This window comes from Piliocolobus tephrosceles, chromosome 13, assembly GCF_002776525.5.
Source record: "Piliocolobus tephrosceles isolate RC106 chromosome 13, ASM277652v3, whole genome shotgun sequence".
Taxonomy (NCBI): Eukaryota; Metazoa; Chordata; class Mammalia; order Primates; family Cercopithecidae; genus Piliocolobus; species Piliocolobus tephrosceles.
The window spans coordinates 42063320-42086716 of record NC_045446.1 but is presented as its reverse complement, the minus strand read 5'-3'; the positions used below and the strand labels follow the sequence as shown (position 1 = coordinate 42086716).

The following is a 23397-nucleotide window of genomic DNA, read 5'->3' as shown; positions in this document are numbered from 1 at the left end:
TTTGTGTGTAGCCATGAATTATTTAGTGGACTAAGTGAGATGTTGTTTAATAAAGATAACAGGTCAGTCTCTGTGCATTTTTGGGATCAATGTGTGTGTGTGTGTGTGTGTGTGTATATATCCATATATGTATATATATATATCCATTTCATATTTTGGTATGTTTGCAGCATTTTTGTTGTATGTCCATGTAGTTAACATGCTTATCTTCCTCCTGAGTCATTATTGCTTAATCTTTTATATGGAATTTCACTTTATAAAACAAAGCATAATCTGTTGCTAAAAACTCTGGTTATTTGTCTTGTCATTTCAAGACTGAAAAAAAAGTAGCTGGTGACCAAATTATAAATAATTCCTTTTGTGCTTTTGCCATTTCAGAATAAAGCTATAATTTACAATTGTGTCATTTATGTCTCCTGCAGTTTCAAAAAAATCAGCAAAGCAAAGATTCTATCTTCTTCCGAGACGGGATTAGGCAAATTGATTTTGTGCTTTCCTATGCTGATGACATAAAGAAAGACGCAGAGTTAAAGGCGGTAAGTGCATTATAAGAGAAATGGGAATAATAAAAAGAAGCACGTTTTATAGTTTCACATGGATATCTGCATTGAATTATGTTGTAAAAGTGAAAGGCCCTTAAGTGTTACTGAAACCTTAAACTGAGCGAGATAACTGTAAAGTAGACAGCCCAAGAATAGACATGTAAAGTCAATGTTATTTTTTGGATATTTTGCATACTAGCTTCTTTTTCTTCTTCTTCCAAGTATCTGATTCTTTTTATAGCTCACTTTAGTATTAAATGTAACATCCAAAATTTGAGGTATGTGTCTGAATATAATTACCTTTTGTATGATATTTTCATTTTGGAAATATATGACCAATCTATTCCTCCAGGTATAGCCTTTATATTATGCTCTATTCCTGATTTTGTTTTATTTGTATTACACATCACTTTATGAGCTTATTTGTTCATGTTTTTACTTGTTTGCTGTCTCCAACACTATAAATTAAGTTTATGGGGCCAAGTACTTTGTCTTGTTTATCGCTATGTACCCAAATCCTAGAACAGTGGTTGGATTATAATGGATGCTCAATAAATACTCAGTATTTGAAATCATAAATTAATCCATTTTTATACACACATTTACTTATATACTTACAAAATAAATGTCATATAAAATAAAAATTAAAAATAAAGATATTATTCCCACAAGACTCTGTACACATACAGATCTGTCCCTTTTTTCCACCCACTGCCTAGAAAGCCTTCTACCAGGCCTCTGAAATTCATGAACCGTCATCATTTTCGTCTCTTCTCTGAACATTCCTGTAGCAGTCCTCTCAAATGATGGTTATTTTACATTACACAGCATTTCCCTAGAGATGGGGTAAATGCTGCTTGCCCTCCTTGTATCTTGTTGCTGTGTTCTCCTTCACTTGTCCCTGAAATTCCTGAGCTTTAAATCTCATCAGATTTATTATTATCCCGCATTGTTTTTGTCGTTTATCTGTCTCTGCATCTTCTATTCCTCAACAATTTTAGCTCCTGGATCACTGTCAGTCTTTCCAGCAATCTTTTTAAATCATTGATAGTATCAATTCATACTTAGATGATTATTTTGACACTCTGGCCTCTCTGTTCCTTGAACTCCCTTTTCCAATGATCTTAGCTTCTACTCAGCCATTCACTCACCTAGAACTTGTCATTACTAATAACTGCAACTATTTATAATTTCATTCTATGTGTACAACTGTCTGATTACACCTCACATCTTTCTGATCCACATTCTTCCTCCTTCCACCTCACCAGGACCAGGTAAGAGGCAATCATCTTACTGATCTTTGCTGCTCTTATTCCCCTCTCACTCTTTATTCAGTTTATGTCTCGTGGTCAACAATTATAATTACTGTGTTACATATCTCATCAAGTCCCTTCCCCCTCTCCCAGTTGTGCTTGACAAAGCAACAACTTTAGTTAAACCCAGCCCCACCTACTACATGCCAGCACACATGCAGAAAGGAAAACTTAAAATTTACTGACTGACTTTACCTTATATTCGTGCCCATGGACCTTAACTGGGTCCTTATGCTTTGTGGCAATCATACTTTCCTTCCATATTCTATTGTCTCCCACTTTCTTAGATGACTGTTTTATAATGATTTTTTCTCTCCTCACACCTCCAATACCTCCTCCCATCTTCAAGCTTAGCTGATCACATTTTTCTGCTTCATTGAGAAAACTGAAGCAAGAAGAGAAAACCTATACATTTCTACCACCACATCTGTCCATCCACCAGGATTTTTGCTTGTGTAAGCTATCTTACTCTCTGTTACCATAGACAAACTATTTATCCTTCTACCTAAAGGCAACTCCTCCACGTGTGCCCTGCGTTCTTTTACTTCTTGCCTACTATTCAGGAGTGCCAAAGACAACCCTCAGGTTTAGGGGTTCATTACAAAGAATCACAGGACTCAGTTTATAGTCATGCTTATGGAGACATTTTATTACAGTGAAATGATAAGAAGCAAAACCAGCAAGGGAAAAAGCTCATGGGACAAAGTCTGGAGGAAACCAGGAGCAAGCTTGTAAGGATTCTTCTCTCAGTAGAATCACAGGATATACACTTACTTTTTCCAGCAACAATGTATGAAAACACATGTGAATTATCTATTGGGCAAGCCCATTAAAGTGTACTAGGTTTTTATTAGGGGCTGGTTACCTTGTTGCCTTCAGCCTAGCACATAACAAAATTTCATACTCCCAGAAGGAAAGCAGATATTCAGCGTAAATAACACTATTTGGAAAAACAGTATAGGCAAAATGAGTCACTCTTATCAGTTCTGGGAGTGGAGGGAACTCTTCAGAAAAGCAAGTCCCAGACGCTAGGACCAACCTTTTGAAAGTTGCAGGCAGGCCTTTCTAAGGATAGGAGTTTAATGCCTGCTTTGTTAACTCATTTCTGTATACCTATTTTGGGATATTGCTCCTAAAGTTAGTTCCTCTTTCTCCTAAATTATATTTGATATTCTTTACTAGGCCATTTTCTTCAATGAACAAATAGGTTGTTAATTTTTCTATATTAAAAAGTTATGAATAAAAACCCTCTTTTTGTCCCAGTTTTCCTATTAGCTACTATTTCTGTATTTTTTTTCTGCTCAATTATATATTAAACTCATTCTTTTCAAGCCTTCATCCCAGCCACTCTGCCCATCTCCTTGTATAAAATTCAGTGGTCAAGCCTCGGCCCTCATCTTACTTGACCTATTAGCAATATTTGACACAGCTGATCCTTCCCTTTTCTATTGTGTATGTTCTTCATGTGGCTTCCAGGACTCCACATTATCTTAGTTTTTTTCTTATTTCACTAGCTGCTCCTTCTCAGTCTTTGCTTCTCCTAAATCTCTTATTATTGAAGTGCCTCAGGGCACAGTCCTTAATCCTCACCTTTCCTTAATTTACACTGATGTATTTGATGATTCTTACTGTTTTAAAATAATATATTTTATGATTTTATATACATTAATCATACAATCCCTGAATTTACTTTTCCAGTCCACATTTCTCTTCCAACTGTGCATAACTAAATGACTATCCTGCATCTCATACCTTCAATAAGGTACTGGCATAACAACAGACACACAGACTAATGAAATAGAATAGAGAATCCAGATTTAAATCTATGCATTTAAAACAAGCTCATTTTGAAAAGGGGGCCAAGTGCATACAATGGAGAAAAGGTAAGCTTTTCATTAGATGATGCTGATAAAACTGGATAATTATATGTGGAAGAATGATACCAGACGCATAGTTCTTACCATACAAAAGATCAAATCAAAGTGGATTAAAGCTTTGACTGTAAGAACTGAAACTTTGAAACTACTAGAAGAAAACACTGGGGAAATGCTCCAGGAGGCTGGGGAGGATCACTTGAGCCCAGGAGTCTGATGCTATAATGGGCTGTGATCACAACACTGTACTCCAGCCTGGGTGACAGAGCAAGATCCTGTCACTACAAAACAAACAAACAAACAAACAAATGAAAAACTAAGCGCCCAAGTGGTTATTTTCAGTAATGACCTATAGTTAAATTTAAGTTTACTTTTTGCTAAGTGAAGCCATTTTGTCCTTCCGGATTAAAAAGTCTTGATGACATATTGGCTTAAAATTCCATTAAATATACAGTTTATTTGAAGAGTATTGATCTTTGTAATAGTGAGTCTTTTCAACTTGGAGCATGTCTCTCTGTTTATAAAGTTTTTTAAATTTACGTTATTCAGTAAAGTTTTGTGCATTTCTTCAGATAGAGGCTCTGCGTATTTCCTGGTGATTATTCCTAGATATACTGCATTTTTGTAGTTGTTGCGAATTATAGCACAAGAGAAAAGCAGTACCTGGCATTCAGATGGAGCACTTTTATATACAACCATGGCAGAGGCAGAGAGCCATCCAAAGTCACAACCATTGTATATTGAATCTGTCAATACTGAGCAAATAAAACAAAAGTGTTCTGCATAATTCTGTTGATTTTTTTTTTTTTGTCATAGGAAAGAAGAAAAGAGTTTGAAAAAAATCTCAGAAAAACAGGTCTTGAGTTGGAAATAGAAGATAAAAGGGTAAATGTAGTTGATAATTTATACCAGACTCTTTAAGTGTTGTTTTCTCCTATTCTGGCCTTTGACTGGATAGACTCTGTGTTTGGGGGCAATACAATAGCTCTTTTGGCTACAGATACGTGCACTGGGATGATAGGGCCTGTAGTCTTACAGGTAAGTAGATGAGTACTGTGAATATGCAGTAATAAATGGACACAGTTTGCGTTCAGGATACAAAGAAAAAGAAGATGTGGGCTTTTTCTCATAACAGTTTCATTTTGAAGTCTGGCTATAATCTGGTCCCCTAAATAATTAACCAGGCTGTCTTGCAGCATAACCTGCTAACCTGCTGTTTAAGCCAAGACATTCTTTCTGTTCATGAATATACCATGTTTTCTTTTTAAATTCATTTCTACTGTTTTTTTTAGAATTTCCTTCAAGTTTGTTTTTAAAGTCCTATTTAATATCTCACCCTATCTATGAAATTTCTAGTAGTTTCAGCCTGGACAACATAGCAAGATTCTGTCTCTACAAAAAATAAAAAATAAAAAATTAGTTGGGCATTGTGCCTGTTGTCCATCTACTTGAGAGGCTGAAGCAGGAGGATTGCTGGAGCCCAGGAGTTTCATGGTTGTGCTGCTGCACTCCAGCCTTGTCAACAGAGTGAGGCTGTGTCTTAAAAAGAACAGAACAGAAAAGAAAAGAAAAACTAAAGCATTACTCTCCAGTTCTCCCATTTTCAGTGAACTAATAAATTATTATACCATACAATCCGTAATTTTTCCTATGCAATGAACCTTTATTACCTAAAGTTCTTCCTCTTTGTGTAGGCTAAACAAAGAAGTTGGGTAAGAAGAGTGAGTGCATTTTACAGTCTATATGTATCCCTTATATAACTTAAGTAAAATTTTAAACTTATAGCTAGTTACTAAAAACTTAAGAAATTGCCCAGAACCACATAGGTAATTGTGGATTTAGAGATGAGTATACATTGACCATGAAATATATTTTTAAAAATATTCTTTCTCTGTTTGTGTGTGTCTTTATATGTCTCTTTCTGTCTTTCACATATATACACACATTATATGTATACATATACACATGTTTATGTAACTATAACTATGTTTTGTGAATTTTGTTTTCTCAAAGTTTTGCCTGAAAATTTCAAAAAATTGAAAATACTTTGATGTGTTTGAGATTTTATAAAATATTATTTATTTTATTTAATCAGCTCAATAACAAACTGATCAGTAAGCTTGCTGCTATTTTGCTTTTTTTTTTTTTTTTTTTTTTATGCAGGACTCTGAAGATGGAAGAACTTATTTTGTCAAGATCCATGCCCCTTGGGAGGTATTAGTTACCTATGCTGAAGTCTTGGGAATCAAAATGCCTATTAAGGAGAGTGATATTCCCCGACCTACGCACACTCCTATGAGCTATGTGCTTGGGCCTGTGAGACTCCCAACGAGTGTGAAGTATCCCCATCCTGAGTATTTTACTGCCCAATTCAGCAGACATCGGCAGGAGCTCTTCCTCATCGAAGATCAGGCAACCTTCTTTCCATCCTCATCAAGAAACAGAATTGTAGGTAGAGAAGACCTTTGGGCACATCCCTTTGAATACGAGATATATGCTTGTGTGTGCTTTTATACATGTGCAGATGTCATACCATTTCTGCAAGGTGTTTCTGTATAGGATATAAGCATTTGGTGATATTGAAAAGTTTGAAAGTGTAATTAGACCACATAAACCCATTACCCTCCCTAACTCTCAAACTGTTGTTTAAAAATGAGTGGTGGATGGTATGGATGTAGTAAAGGAAGGGATGTTATACAGTATTGGAAAAAGCAATTAATTGAGAGCTAGAGGACTTTGATTTTGTAAGATCTTTGTAAAATGGTTTTTACAGTCTTGGAGTTTGGTTTTATACAGTCAGTGCATAGTAAAGGAAATATTTATCATTCCAAATGGAAATAGAATGTTTTCATTTCTTTATATATGGATAGAATTTGAGAAACCTCAAAACTTTTTTTCCTTCATTTAAAACTATTTTCTTTCTTCTAAATAGTATTGTTTTCTCTGCATTTGAAGTCCTAGGATCTTTAAGTTTCCCACTAAAAACCTCTCTCACAAAGAATCATGGTTTTGTGCCACTGTTTCTTTGTGCTTAGACAGGAATAATATCCACTTCATAGGTTACCTAGATAATTAAATTAGCTCAGACATAAAAAGCTTTGAGCAGTGCCTGGCACTATTTTCTTAAAACACTCTCATAATAAGCAGGAGCTATTGTTGTTCCGCCCACCAGAATGTCAACAAGCAAAATTCCTTGAGCATCCCCCCAAAAAACTGTTGCCATGGCTCTTGATTTGTCTGCTTTTGCTTTCCCTGAACCACTTCCACCTCTAGGTAGCCATTGCTTTGATTGTGCTTTATCTTCAGGATAGCACTGGCAAAGCCATGTTTCATCCCTGTCATAATTCTTCAAAGAAATTCTTAAGGATCTTGATCCTACTTATTTAAAATTTCCATTGAAAACTGCTTTGGTCTACAGGTGAACTGAGTACAACAATTTTCAAACCCATTGATTGGAAAGTTTGCTCAACTATAATTTTCCAGTCAGAATGGTGAAACCTGAACCAGTTGAGATATCTGTGGTGTTGGCCTATTATTTGTGCTGTTCGTCTTTGGTCCTCTTCAATTAGGGCATGAACAAGGTGAATTTTTTCCTTGCAAATTGATGTGAACAGTCTGCTGCTGTGGGCTTCATCTTTGACATCATCTCATCCCTTCTTAAAATGAGTTATTCATTTATAAACTGTTGATCTCTTTAGGGGGATTGTCTTCATAAACTTTTGGTAAAGCATCAGTGAGTTCACCATTCTTCCCCCCAAGCTTCACCATAAATTTGATATTTGTTCTTGCTTCAATTTTAGCAGAATTTATGTTGCTCTGACAGCGGCCCTTTTCAAACTGATGTGTCCTTCTTAGTCCCTCAGACTAAATCCTGTTCGGACATGTTATAACAAGTTAGTATGAGTTTAATTTTGTGCATAAAATTTGAAAACCACACATATCCATTTTTCATGAGTCTTTTGAAGACTCCCTTGTACCCTGAGAAAAAGGAGGTGGGGGAAATCACTTTCCCTTTCGGCACCAGGGAAAATCTACTTCTTTTACATCTATCCTTACCCCTGCAGTATCTCCCTTTTGTTGTTACTAACAGTTTATGGTGACAAAGACCAGACACACTTCACTTTCTCCAAATTCTCATTCTTCGTTTTATAAATGGTTAGCTGAACTGTTTATCCTCATTGATCCATCAGAATAAGAAGTTGACCTTGACTTGACCAAACTTTAATTAAGCTTCTCTTCTCCCTATAAGAACCTGAACATTGACCTACCCTCAGCTTGAGCCACTATTATCATGTGTAGCAGCTCCTCCTTAGCATAAAGAAAGATCATCCCTGACAGTTGCTTACTTCTCCCTATGAATGAGATCACTTTTCTGCCCGACCTTTCAGATGTTTGCAGATCTCTGAATCTTTCTATTGCAATAGTCCCTCTCCACCTTTTGCAATAATTTTTTTCAAATAATGTCTTTGCAGGCTTAAATTCAGTTTTGTTTTTTTTTAATTTTACAATACTATACTTTACTTATTATCATAGCTTTATAATACATCTTAATACCTGGTAGTATAAATATTTCCACTTTGTTAACATCCCAAGACAGAGTTCTTACTTTGGTGAATCTTTCCTAAGGAAATAATCCAAAATATGTAAAACAGGTCATATTTATGACATTATTTATAAAAAGTAAAACTACCTTGCACAAATTATGATTTCTTTACCAAGATGGGATACTGAGCTGCTCTTAACATGGATGATGAGTTTAGATGATGATGATTCAAGAGCTACAACCATTCCAATCAAAGAGTCTTTGAATGGTAAAATGTAAAAGAAAGGAAAGGTTGGGGACTATGTATAAAACAGTGCTGAATAAAAACAAATTTAGCAATTAGAAATACAGAACTTTTGAAGAGTTGCTGGAAGATAAAAAGCAGATGAGATTGAATTCACAGAAATACAAGAACAGAGGACACCAAAGCCCAATTATATTCAGGATAAAACTGATAGAAATATGCAAATCATTGCAAAGTGGCTGTAGAGATAGGATCACCTTGGCTAATAAATTCAGATATCAGGTAAAAGGCCTTGTAAAAATAATTAATTGAAGAAATATTCAAGACAGCTTGGATAAATATCAATTCTACTCCATATTCCCCCAATTGAACTGTTAGTAGTGCATTAGTCTCCTACTTGAAGCCCTAATTATAGTAGAAATTCTGGCACAAAGAACTAAAGAGGAGGTTTGGACAGGAGAAACAATAAATTATGGTCCGTTCACCTCTTCACCCCATCAAAGGAATGGGGAGTTCTCGGACTCAGAAGCTAAAATATCTGCAAACTCCATACAATCCCACACTCTACATATTCCAGACAACCAAGAGAAGCTTCCTTTTATAATTAGAGCCTGTATCTACATTCAAAGTAGACATTGTTAAATTGTGATTGAAAGGAATGTGGAAAGCATAAGTTCTGAAATGTGATAATGTCTTTTTGTACTTACCTTGTAGGTGTACTATATTCTCTCAAGATGTCCTTTCGGCATAGAAGATGGGAAGAAAAGGTTTGGGATTGAAAGGCTGCTAAACTCTAACACTTATTCATCTGCCTATCCACTCCACGATGTATGTATAGGTTTGATTGTGAAATTCTGAGCTTATTTTCCTCCTGCCATGTTCATTACTGGGAGAGAGAATCTTCCTTTACTTCAAATTGCTTAGTTTTCTAGGAGAGAAAATCCCCAAAGACTTCCTGGTTCCAAGCTGAGAGCTTTACCAGCTATGCCGAGATATATACTAAATGTGTCTTTGAAGTTTCAAATGGACACGTATTTTAAAAACTTTTACATTTGCAAATGACTTTTTATTAGAACCCATTTTGAAAACAGCAGTCACATTAAAAGAACATTTTAGAACAATATTTGGAAATTTCTATCTGAGTCCATTAGTTCTTTTCTCATTTATAAAGTTTTGAAGCTGTAAGGAATTTAAATTACATGCATTCACATATTCATTCATCAAATACATGATTGGCTTCAATTATATGTAAAGCATTCTGTTAGCCATTATTGGAACACAACCATGAATCCACGCTCATAGTCTAGGACTCTCCTAGAAATAAAGCATGTGAACAATTGCATTATAAACTAAAGCATAAGAATGCTTCAGATGTTATGACAATTGATATTCAGAAGAATTTTTTTGGGGGGCTGGCAAATCATTGTACAAAAACATTGAGTTTAAAAGTTTAATAGAGAAGTGACATTTTACATGATTCGCCTGTTGAACTAAACCTGAAAACTTGGCCTTGGAACCAGTACTCAGCCTAATTTCTTAGCCTAATACAATAATTTTGTATTTTTAGTAGAGACGGGGTTTTGCTATGTTGGCCAGGCTGGAATTGAACTTCTGATCTCAGATGATGGAAACTTTTTTATGAAAACTTTCTCATTTGAATAGCCAGTGTTTAACTTTCACCACCTATTGACAGTAGAAATCCTGTGGCTAAATGTGTATATATTCTACTTTGAGATCATCCCTTGGACGTCTGTTTTTATTGTTTCTTTTGTTACATTTTTACTCTTCCATACTTAAAAAGACTTTCTGATGATGTATTCTCTTTGCAAGAAATATAGTTCTCAGTAATAGAAGAAACAAATATTTTAATTGAAACAAGTGGCAGCTAAATAATTCCCCATTTTTTGAACAGTGTTGCTGTACTAGTTACCAAAAGCCCAAAGCCAAGCTCTTCCTTTTCTAGGACTTGGTCTGTTATGCTAGTTTTCCTCTGTTAATATTTAATTTTTGTTTTGTTTACTTTTGTTTTTTGAGATGGCGTCTTGCTCTGTCCCCCAGGCTGGTGCGCAGTAGTGCAATCTTGGCTCACTGCAGCCTCCGTCTCTTGGGTTCAAGCAATTCTCCTGCCTCAGCCTCCTGAGTAGCTGGGATTACAGGTACATGCCACCATGCCTGGCTAATTTTTGTATTTTTCATAGAGAAAGGGTTTTGCTATGTTGGCCAGGCTGTAATTGAGCTCCTGACTTCAGATGATATGCCTGCCTCAGCCTCCCAAAGTGTTGAGATTACAGGCATGAGCCACCGCAACTGGTCAATATGCAATATTTATTCAGTAGTATGAGAATTTACTCTAGGTCAGTTCAACACTGATTAGTTTTTTTGTTTTTTTTTTTCTTCATGTGTTTCCTGTAAGAGTAGAAGAAATTTTCCAAAATGAGTCACCATTTTCAACAGGAGTGTCAATTTAGTAACTTAAGTATTAGAAAAAACAAACAGCCTCTTCTTTTATTCAACAGCCCTTGAACACATACATAGTACCTAATCACTGAGGATTGGTTCCAGAACCAATCCCCTGACCCTTGGATATCAAAATCCCAGCATGATCAAGTTTATTATATAAAATATAGTAGTATTTGCATGTAGCCTACACACATTCTTCAACATACTTTAATTCATCTTAGATTATTTATAATACCCAATGCAATATAAATGTAAATAGTTGTTATGCTGTGTCTTTTTAAATTTTTTTTTACTGCTGTCTAAAAATATTTACAATCTTCTGTTGGATAGATTTGTGGATATAGAACCTGCAGATACAGAGGGCCCACTGTCACATTTTTTTTTCCCTGGGGCAAAGAAACTCTTAGGAGATTACAGATTCTAAATAATAAAGTGGACATTTGGTAAAGCAGAGATCTAAAGTAGGTTAATAAACACTTTGCACTGCATTCTGTGCCAATCTTTCTTCACAAAAGGGCTCATTCTTTTTTCTGAAGATTTTGAGTTTTTTTCAATTAATTTTTAGGTCATTAATTCTATCCTTACAATGCCATATCATAAAGGCAAACTAATGTCTTCAGTCATCAGCAGTTTTAAACTATACGTGTAGGCTTTCAGTAGAGTTATATAGGCTCATTGGAAATGCAATGTCACTGAGCTGTCACTAGAGATAGCTATAACTTACTGTTGATTTTACTTTTTAATCTTTCTTTTCTTCTGAATGCAACATTAGGTACTGGATTTTTCCCTTATGTGCTTTACAGAATCATTTTTCAAAATACCCACATAGGCTGCTTTTTTGGTTGTTTAATTTCTTAAGATTCAGTTGAATTACCTACAGAAGAAGAAAAAAGTTGGAATCTTGGTGATGCAAAATTTAACGCCTTATCATATATATATTTTCACATGTGCTAAATTTTAAACTGGATATCTATTCAGTGTTGCCTTCAGCAGTTCATTTGTCTACGGTAAAAACAGAATGTCTTAAACAGCCACAGTGTACACAATACTTTGCTAGGCCATGAAAATATATAAATAATATTAGTCGGTATCTAACAATGGGAGAAGAGCTTATGCATGAAGCAATACTGAGCCCCTTAAATGCTAAAGGTTTTTGTAATATTTTAAGTTCTTTGGCAAGTGGCTATAAGAAAGGACAGAACAGGAGTCTCTTCCCATAATAGCAGTATGACCTTGGATTCATTGTTTAACGTTCCTTGAGGTTTAATTTTTTCATCTATAAAAAAAGTGTTAGCCCATTTCTAAAGTCCTATCTAGTTATATAGTGATATGGCTCTCTGGGCCTGGAATATTATATTAGGATTTGAGTAGAGAAGAAAGGGCATTCCACGTGAAAGAATAGCTTGAGTAAAGCCAAAGTCTTACACTTTTACTTGTATTTTGAGATAGCTTTGTGTGATAATTTAATAAATAAACATTATTATAGTTTGTGAAATAATTTCATATCAATTGAATATGAAATCTAAAAGTAAAAGAAAACATACCCTTGTTTACTAACCTTCTTAGAACAGCAGTGTTTATTTACTTCACCTTTGTCTTTTGCTTCATCTTTTATGTACCCTCCTCTTGAATATCTGCAGGGTCAATATTGGAAGCCATCAGAACCTCCCAATCCCACCAATGAAAGATACATACTTCACCAGAATTGGGCTCGATTTTCCTATTTCTACAAGGAGCAGCCATTAGACTTGATTAAGTAAGTTTCATACATAGGATCAGACCAATTAAAACTTGATAATGTGATTTTTATTCACAATGGCATAATATTCTGTTTTATTTAACTACTATTTTCACCCACTACATTTCACAACTTCTTGGTTTCATATCTACACTATCAATTAGCAATTCATTTAGGAGAATGTTGTTGCTAGATTGATGAAAGACAACAGAGATAGTATAGTGGTTAAGAGGTTAGACCTTAGCATTTAACTAGGCTGAATTCCAATCCAAGTTCTGCCTCTTGAAAGTTATATGAATTTGGTCAAGTTACTTAACCATTATGAAAATAGGAATAACAATATTACTACTTTTTAGCATGGTAGTTATAATATCTATACTATCTGTAAAATGGGAATAGCAATATTTCTACTTTTTAGCATAGAGACTAGCACTTAGTGTTTAATACATATTAGTTTTTGTTTCTCCTGAAGTCCAGAAATTTGGAACATAAGACAAAGGTTGTGTATTGATGTTTGTGTGTGTGCTCTCAGTGAGCTGTGACGACATTTATTCTATGACCTCAATCCTTTAGACAGTTTCATTAGCTAAGCAAGAAGGCTATGGTTGCAGGCTATTGCTTTAAAGCATAGCAATACTATAAGTATACAGGATATTAGGAGACTTCTATGATTTTATTCAATGAGCTATTAGATTGGAGATCTCTTGCTACTATAGGCAGTGTTTTTTACTTGGTGATTTATACTTGCATTGCTGTGCTTACACAGCATCACAGTATCTGTTTCATGAGACTGATTTGAATGGATCCATCCAAATCAATTGAAATGTTATCTCAACAGTACGTTTAAGTGAAACTAGAGGACACATTTTGAAAAATCAATGTCAGTTAGTCAGTTTATAAACTGGGGCTTTTGATAAATCATGCAAACTCCTTCTTGAATGGTTATTTTAACTGTTTTGAATAATAGTCATTTAATACTTTAAGTTATAAAACTAAAATATTTATCAAAAACATTTCAAATAATTAAGAGATTAACAAAGTTTTAAGTGAAATTCTACCTTCATCAAACTCCACAAAAATAACTAGACTTGATTTGGATAATATTGATTTAGTCCTATTTTTGCTTTAAGCACAGAAACATTTTTTTTTTTTTCTGAGAGCAATGGCATCTTTCTCTTCTCTTTCATGCTAAGATTTTTCTGTATTCACTAAATAGTATATTACTGATATCCTTCTATGAATACACAAAGATCTGTCTGATACTATTTAGTGGAACACAGAATACCTTATTATAAATTTTTCATAATTCATTTATTGGTTTTTCTATTGAAAAACATTAGGCTGTCCCAATTTTTTAATATAATTTCAACTTTTAAATTTTAGATTCGGGGGTATACATGCATGTTTTTTATGTGGATATATTGCATGATGCTAATGTTTGGGTTGCAGATCCTGCCACCCGAGCAGTGAGCATAGTAACAAATAGGGAGTTTTTTAACCCACACCCCTCTCCCACACTACCTCCTCTAGTAGTCACCAGTGTATATCGCAGTCATCCTTATATCTATGTGTATTCAATATTTAGCTCCTACTTACAAGTGGGAACATGCAACATTTGGTTTTCTGTTCTCTTATTAATTTGCTTAGGATAATGGCCTCCAGCTGCATGCATGTTGTTGCAAAGGACATAATTTTATTCTTTTTGACAGTTGTGTAGTATTCCTTGGTTTATATATACCACATTTTATTTATTTACTCCACCATTAAAGGGCACCTAGGTTGATACCATGTGTTTGCTATTGTGAATAGTGCTGCGATGGACATACGGGTGCATGCGTCTTTTTGGTAGAACAATTTATATTGTTTTGAGTATATACCCAGTAATGAGATTGTTGGGTCAAATGATAGCTCTGTTTTAAGTTCTCTGCAGAGGCTCCAAACTGTTTTCCACAGTGGCTGAATTAATTTTGATTCACATCAACAGTGTATAAATGTTCTCTTTTCTCCACAATCTCACCAGCATCTGATATTTCTTGACTTTTTAATAATAGCCATTCTGACTGGTATGAGATGGTATCTAATTGCAGTTTTGATTTGCATTTCTCTGGATTAGTGATGATGAGCATTTTTTATATGTTTGTTGGCTGCTTGTATGTCTTTTGAGAAGTGTCTCTTCATGTCTTTTGTCAATTTTTTAATGTGGTTATTTGGATATTGCTTGTTGATTTGTTCAAGTTCCTCATAGATTCTGGATATTAGACTTTTGTTGGATGTGTAGTTTGTGAATGTTTTGTCCTATACTGTAGATTATCTACTCCATTGATAGTTTCTTTTGTTGTGCAGAAGCTCTTCAGTTTAATTAGGTCCCACTTGTCAATTTTTTGTTGTTGTTGTTGCAATTACTTTTGGTGACTTAGCCAAAAAGTATTTACCCAGGCCAATGTAGAGAAAGATATTTCTTAGGGTTTTCTTCTAGGATTTTTATGGTTTGAGGTCTTACATTTAAAACTCTATTCCATCTTGAGTTATTTTTCTATATGGTGAAAGATAAGGGCCCAAGTTTTATTCTTCTGTATATTGCTAGTCAGTTATCCCAGTACCATTTATTGAATACAGAATCTGTTCCCCATTGCTTGTTTTTGCCAGCTTTGTTGAAGACCAGATGGTAGGAGGTATGCAGCTTCATTTCTGGTTTCTCTGTTTAGTTCCGTTGGTCTATGTGTCTGCTTCTGTACCAGTACCACACTATTTTGCTTACTGCAGCCTTATAGCATAGTTTGAAGCCAGGTAGTGTGATGCTTCCAACTGTGTTCTTTTTGGTTAGGATTGCTTTGGCTATTTGGCCATTTTTATGGTTCTATGTTAACGTTAGAATAGCTTTTTCTAATTCTGTGAAAAATGTCATTGGTAGTTTGATAGGAATAACATTGAATTTGTAAATTGCTTTGGGCAGTATGGCCATTTTAATTATACTGATTCTTCTAATCCATGAGCAAGGAATATTGTTCTGTTTATTTGTGTCATCTCTGATTTCTTTCATCAGTGTTTTGTAGTTTTCCTTGTAGAGATCTTTTACCTCCTGGATTAGCTGTATTCCTAGATACTTCATTTTCGTGGCTATTGAAAATGGAATTGTGTTCTTGATTTGACTCTTCAGCTTGAACTTTATTGACATATAGAAATGCTACTCACTTTTGTTCATTGCTTTTGGGTCCTGAAACTTTACTGAAGTCTCTTATCTGTCATTTTTGAAGTCTAGAAGACTTTTGGTGGAGTCTTTAGGGCTTTCTAGGTATAGAATCATTTGTCAACAAAGAGAGATAGCTTTTCTTCTTCTTTTCCGATTTGGATGCCTTTAATTTTTTTTGTCTTGTCTGATTCCTCTGGCTAGGACTTAAGTACTATGTTGAATAGAAGTAATAACAGTGGACATCTTTGTTTTATTTCATTTCTCAAGGGGAATGATTCCAGCTTTTGCCCATTCAGTATGATGTTGGTTGTGGGTTTATCATAGATGGCTCTTATTATTTTGAGGTATGTTCATTCAATACCAAGACTATTGAGGGTCTTTTTTATCATGAATGGAAAGGGATGCTGAATTTTATCAAAAGTTTTTTCTGCATTTATTGAGCTGATCATATGTTAATCGTTTTTCCTCATAATTCTATTTATGTGGTGAATCACATTTACTTCTTTGCACTTGTTGAATCAGGCTTGCATCTCAGGAATAATGCCAGTTTGATCGTGATGTATTAACTTTTTGATATGCTCCTGGATTTGGTTTACTAGTATTTTGTTGACAATGTTTGTGTCTATATTCATCAGGGATATTGGCCTGACATTGTCTCTTTTTGGTTGTTGTGTCTCTATCAGATTTTGATATCAGGCTGGTGCTGGTTTCATAGAATGAGTTATGGAGAAGCCTTTCCTTTTTGGGTTTTTGGAATAGTTTCAGCAGGGTTGTTACCAGTTCTTCTTTGTATGTCTGCTAGTATTTGGGTGTGAATTCATCTGGTCTAGGGAATTTTTTGGTTGGTAGATTTTTAAATTAATGATTAAATTTCAAAACTTATAATGGTCTGTTCGGGTTTTTACTTTCTTCCTAGTTTAATCTTGGGAGCTTTTGTGTTTCCAGGAATTTATTCATTTCCTCAAGATTTTCTAATTTATGTGAATAGAATTTTTCATAATAGTGTTGGAGGATTTTTGATTTCTATAGGATTAGTTATAATATCATCATTGTCATTTCTCATTAGACTTATTTGGATCTCCTTTTTTTCTTTGTTAATATAGCTAGTGATATATCTTATTTATTCTTTTGAGGAACCAATTCTTGGTTTCATTGATCTTGTGTACAGATTTTTGCATCTCAACTTAGTTCGATTCTTCTATAATTTTAGTTGTTTCTTCTGCTAGCTTTGGAGTTGGTTTGTTCTTACTCTCTAGTTCCTCTAGGTGGAATTTTAGATTGTTATTTTGAAGTCTTTCTTACTACTTAATTGAGGCATATTAGAGCTGTAAACTTTCCTCTTAGCACTGCGTTAACAGCATCCCAAAGGTTTTGGTAAGTTGGATCTTATTTTTATTAATTTCAAAGAATTGTTTGATTTGTGCCTTAATTTGGTTTTATACTCAGGAGTTATTCAGGAGCAAGTTGTTTAATTTCCATGTATTGGTACAGATTTGAGATATGTTGGTATTGATTTCTATTTTTAAAGCACTGTGGTCTGAGTATGTACTTGATACGATTTTGTCTTTTTTAATTTATTGAGATTTGCTTTATGACTAAACATGTGATCTCTGAGAAGATGAGAATATATATTATGTGATTGGTTAGTGCTCTGTAGATGCCTATTAGGTCCAATTGGTCCATTGTTAAGTTTAATTCAGAATTATTTTGCTAGTTTTCTGCATCAGTGATCTGTCTAATGCTGTCAGTGGGATGCTGAAGTCTCCCACTACTATTATGTGGCTCTCTAAGTGTTTTTATAGGTTAAGAAGGGCTTGTTTTATAAACATGGGTGCTCCATTGTTGGGTACATATATATTTAGGATAGTTAAGTCTTCTTGTTGAATTGAGCCCTTTATAATTATGTAATGGCCTTCTTTGCCCTTCTTAATTCTTGTTGGTTTAAAGTCGTTTCATCTGATAGAATAGAGACTCCTGTTGTTTTTGTTTTCCATTTGCATGGTATATCTTTCTCCATCCCTTTACTTTGAACCTGTGAGTGTCATTATACAGGAGACGGGTCTCTTAAAGACAGCAGACAGTTGGGTCTTGTGTTTTTATCCAGCTTGCCACTCTATGTCTTTTACATGCAGTATTTAGACAATGTATATCCAGTGTTAGTATTGATATGTGAGATTTTGATCTTGTCATCACGTTGTTAGCTTGTTGTTTTGTAGACTTGATTGTATAGTCTCCTTATAGTGTCTCTGGGCTATGTGTTTAACTGTGTTTTGTGATAGCAGGTATTGTTCTTTCATTCCATGTTTAGTACTCCCTTAAGGACCTCTTGTAAGCCTTGTGGAGTGGTAAAAAGCTATCTCAGAATTTGCTTGTCTGAGGATTTTATTTCTCCATCACTTAGGAAGCTTAGTTTGTTGGGATATGAAATTCTTGGTTAGAATTTCTTTTCTTTAAGGATGCTACAAATAGGCTTCCAATATCTTCTGACTTGTAAGATTTCTGCTGACAGGTCTGCTGCTAGCCTGATAGGCTTCCATTTGTATGTAATCTGACCCTTCTCTCTAGCTGCCTTTAAGTTTTTTTTGTTTGTGTTGAACTTGGTGAGTCTGATGACTATGTGCCTTGGGGATATAGTGTCTCATCAGGGTTCTCCATCTTTCTTAAATTTGTATATCAATTTCTGATGAGACTGGGGACATTTTTATAGACTATATCCTCAAATATTTTTTCCAGGTTGTTTACTTTCCTGTCTCAGGAATGCCAATAAATCATAAGTTTGGTCTCTTCATATAATTCTAAATTTCTTGGAGGTTTCGTTCTTTTTTTTTTTTTTTTTTTTTTTCATCTTTGTCTGGCTCAGTTGATTTGAAGAACTGATTTTTGAGCTCTGAGATTCTTCCCTCAGCTTGGTCTATTCTGATATTAATACTTCCTATCATATTATGAAATCCTTGTAGTGATTGCTTCCATTCTAGAAGTTCAGTTTTGTTTTTTCCTAAAATGGCTATTTCATCTTTCAGCTCTCAGATTGTTTTACGGGATTCCTGGATTACTGGATTGGGTTTTAACTTTTTCTCGATTCTCAATGAGTGTCATTTCCGTCTAGATTCTGAATTCTATGTCTTTCATTTCTGTCGTTCCCATCTAGTTAAGAACCATTGCTGAGAAGTTCATTTGGAGATAAGGGGACACTGACTTTTTGAATTTCCAGAGTTCTTGCACTGAATCTTTCTCGCCTGAGAGGGCTGGTGTTCCATTAACTGTAGTATAAGTTAAGTATAATCAATTGGCTTCATTACTGGGTGCTTTCAGAGAGCCAAGGCTCTGTACAGGATCTTTGTGGCAGGATTCTTGCCTTGAGTTTCACAGTTTTGTATATTGGCAGTGTTTTTGGTGTTGTAATTTGGGCTATTATCCAGTAGATGGCACTTAGGAGTAAGAGCCAGCAAATCGGCTCCGCCTTGCAGCGCTTCAGTGTTTCTGCCTATTCACAGCGCGTGCTCTGTGGTGGGGTGAAAAGAGAGATGACCCTCTCTCCTTCCTGGTATGCCTCGGGATCCTGGGAGAGCCCCCTCTGATCACTGGCACTCTGTCTGTATTTCCTTTGTTACTTGCTAATTTCAGTATTACTTCTGATATGATCTGATATGATTTATAATTTGCTCTACTTATCTCTGGTGTTCAATCAATTTTTGTTTTATATTTTTCCACTCTTCTCTATTCCTTTTTTTTTTAGTTTTTATGTTTCTGGGGTTTTCTTGTATCAGCAAATATTTATTTGAGAAGAGTTCACTCCATTTTTAGGTTTTTATTACAGTATCATTCAATTTCGTGTTATTTGGGGAGAATTATCAAACTAAATAATTTACTTCACATTTTTTTATTTTGTTTTTGTTTTGCTTTTTTTATGGATGTGATCTACATGTTTCAATTTGTTTTTAATTTATGAGCAGAGTTTCTAGCACTAGAATGCCCTTCTCTGTTAGTCCATCACACATTCTCAAAATATTGTCTGTAGACACATTTTCTGCAGTGTTAAAAATGTCATTTTCATCATTGTGTGCCTGTGTTTTGACTGTGGCTCATCACATGAGGTCAGGGGTAGCATTTTTTACTTGTGGCATCCTGTCAGCACTCAAAAAGTTTTAGATTTTGGAGAATTTTGTAGTTTGAATTTTCAGATGAGGAATGCTCAACCTGGTGAATGGGAGTGAGGGAGAATCTGTTTCTGTGTGTGCTGGACCTGAAGCTTCCTGTGAGTCTCAGAGCTGTGGGCACCCATCTTCCCTTGCCCTGCGAAGCCTATTTCTTTCATTTCTACAAGATTCCAACTCTTCTCTCTTATTTCCTTTTTTCTGTTTACTGCCACTCCTCCAAGGAGTACCAGTCTTCTCTTTGTATCTGATTCTTCTCAAGAAATATTGCTTTTCTCAGGCTGCCACTTCCAGTCCTGCTCTTTTCAGATTGTTTCTTATAGATTACAAATGACCAAATCCCAACATATATTCTGCATTAGGGGATTTAGTTAAACTTTTCTCTAGGGGTTATTTTAGCTGTGTTTCTTTATGTTTCCCACTCTACTTTACATGTTTCCCCTACACTTTCTTAAACATCTTCACCTCTGTCCTGTATCTTAGGTTTGTAGCAGCAGGTGTTGAAGTTGTGTTTATTTCCTTACTTACAGGTAATTTGAGGATCATGATGTTCTGTGTCATGATACTGAAAGCCTGTATTGGGTTTGGATTTTTTTTCCTCTCCTTGTTGATTTCATGGATTTTAGGAAAGGTTTTATGGGTTGACTTGATAAAAGTTAAAATATTCTTAACATAGAAAGAATTTGCCTGTAATCTCAGCACTTTGGAAGGCCAAGGCAGGCACATCAGTTTAGGTCAGGAGTTTGAGACGATCCTGGTCAATATGGTGAAACCCCGTCTCTATTTTTAAAAATAATAATAATAATACAAAAATTACCCCAGTGTGGTGTCACACATACCTGTTAGCTACTTGGGAGGCTGAGGCAGTAGAATTGCTTGAACCTGAGAAGCAGAAGTTGCAATGAGCAGAGATCACACCACTACACTCCAGCCTAGCACAACAGAGTGAGACCCTGTTTCAAAAAGAAAAACAGAAAAGAATAGTGCCGCAATAAACATACGTGTGCATGTGTCTTTGTAGTAGAATAATTTATGACAGACTGGATTAAGAAAATGTGGCACATATACACCATGGAATACTATGCAGCCATAAAAAAGGATGAGTTTGCGTCCTTTGTAGGGACATGGATGCAGCTGGAAACCATCATTCTTAGCAAACTATCACAAGAAGAGAAAACCAAACACCGCATGTTCTCACTCATAGGTGGGAACTGAACAATGAGTTCACTTGGACTCGGGAAGGGGAACATCACACAATGGGGCCTATCATGGGGAGGGGGGAGGGGGGAGGGATTGCATTGGGGAGTTATACCTGATATAAATGACGAATTGATGGGTGCTGATGAGCTGATGGGTGCAGCACACCAACATGGCACAAGTATACATATGTAACAAACCTGCACATTATGCACATGTACCCTAGAACTTAAAGTATAATAAAAAAAAATAAAATTACCTACCTAAAAAACAAATATTTCATGTTTTATAAAAATAATTTTCTGTGCTTTATGTTATCTTCATATTAGGTCTTTGATTACTTAAGAAAAAGAAATCTCAATATTTAAAGAGCTAAGCATTTTATTCCTACAACTATGTAAATTTCTATATTTTCATAAAAAGTCTTTTAATTATATAAAACTTGTATTAAATAAATTTACATACATTTGTCCTGTTAAAAAAAAAAAGAAAAAAAGAAAAGAAAGAATTTATTCATAGATGCATAATTACAATTTACACATTTATTTTAATGAGACTTTATTAAGCATCACTACATATCAAGTAAGGTACTGTGCCTACAAAGATAATCAGATTGTGGTTTCCTAACATGAATTTGTTTGCAGGAACACACACAAATGCGTATTAGTTACAGCACAGTAATACTTCAAACAAAATACAGAGGGAAAAGCACCTATTTTCATGACAACCTCTAGGAAAGCTTCACAGTGTTCATTCTTGAACTATGTCTTGAAAGATAAGTAGCAGGATAGTAGGTAAAGAAGTTAGGTAAGAATATCTCAGGCAAAGAGAACACACAAGAGCACTGTGTGTTTAGTTCTTCCTGTAGGAGTGTCGGCAAAGGAGATTTGAATGTTTACCGGGAACAAAATCCTGAAAAACCATGCTGAAGTAAAAAGATGAAGCTTTGAAGGAAGAAAAGGATATTGCTCAGTTTTTACTTTAGAAACATCATTTTATTGGAAACAAAAGATAATTTAGATGGATATATGATTGAACTCAGGAAAGTAAGGAGGTTGTTAAAATTGTTCAGCAATAAATATTAGAGGTCTTTTCAAGGCATTGGCAACAGGAAGGAGAGGAGACTATGAATTGGAAAAATATTTTTATGACAGAATTCATTGGACCTAATGGATTATTGGATACAGAGGATAAAAATAAGGAAGACAGCATGATAGGGTGTCTAGAAAGAGATACAGTTTATAGGAATCTGAGTTCCTAGATTTCATATATTTCATGTTACGTCTACACCAAACATCACTTTCGTGTCCAGATATCTGGAACTGGCTTCTCTGCCTTTTGAGCACAGATGATTTTGTCACATTAGATAATAATTTTGGGGAAGATGGCAATGCCAAGATTGAAAAAAATGGGCTGATAGAGCATATAAAATTGAAGACTGATCACTGGCACATCAAGTCTATCAGCTCATTTTTTTCCTTCCAGCTTACACTTCATGTAACGTTTTTTGATATCCATATGTTGTATGTTAATGCTTAGAAATAAAATTGAAATACTGCCACATACTAAATAGCATAGACTAAATACATATGTGATACAGATAATGTTATTACAATGTGAGGATAATACTGAAGCTAAGTTTCTCAGATGTTTATGGATTCATTGTAAAAATAAATCACTTTAGAAATAAAGTTTGCATTTATTGATTGATTTCTCAAGATTGTATTCAATTTAATTCTATCATCATTCTTTTGATTATTTACTGTGTTTTCGACTAAGTATTACATCTTGGAAATACAAAATGAGGTCAGTCCCCTCACACAGTATCTTGCAACCAATATTACTGAATCTCTTCTACCTATCAGATGCTGTGTTAGATGGTGCAGTGCCACAATCAGTTGAAAGTCTAGTAAGTAAAATGGACAGGTTAAAAAAGATCATAGATTTAAATATATGGCATATTTTTCTAAAAAATAGTACTCAAAAGAAGTCTCTCCCTATATTCGAGCTTTTATAGTGTCTCATATTAGTAGATTTCTCTTATTTTCTTAATTATGACCAACAGGATAGTTTAAATTAAATATTAAATGTGATTTCAATAATGTATACATTTTTACCATATTGCAAATCTAATAAATATCT

General features: G+C 34.8%; 1 protein-coding gene across 1 annotated transcript in view; it reads left to right on the top strand.

Moving 5' to 3' along the window:
* The window catches only part of ANO5 (anoctamin 5), an 83754-nt gene that overhangs the window by 23474 nt on the left and 36883 nt on the right, over positions 1-23397 (top strand). Inside the window, exons 5-9 of the mRNA XM_023191498.2 lie at positions 423-536; positions 4546-4614; positions 5893-6177; positions 9231-9344; positions 12617-12732. Coding sequence (XP_023047266.1) covers positions 423-536; positions 4546-4614; positions 5893-6177; positions 9231-9344; positions 12617-12732 — 698 coding nt within the window. The remainder of the gene's footprint in view (positions 1-422; positions 537-4545; positions 4615-5892; positions 6178-9230; positions 9345-12616; positions 12733-23397) is intronic.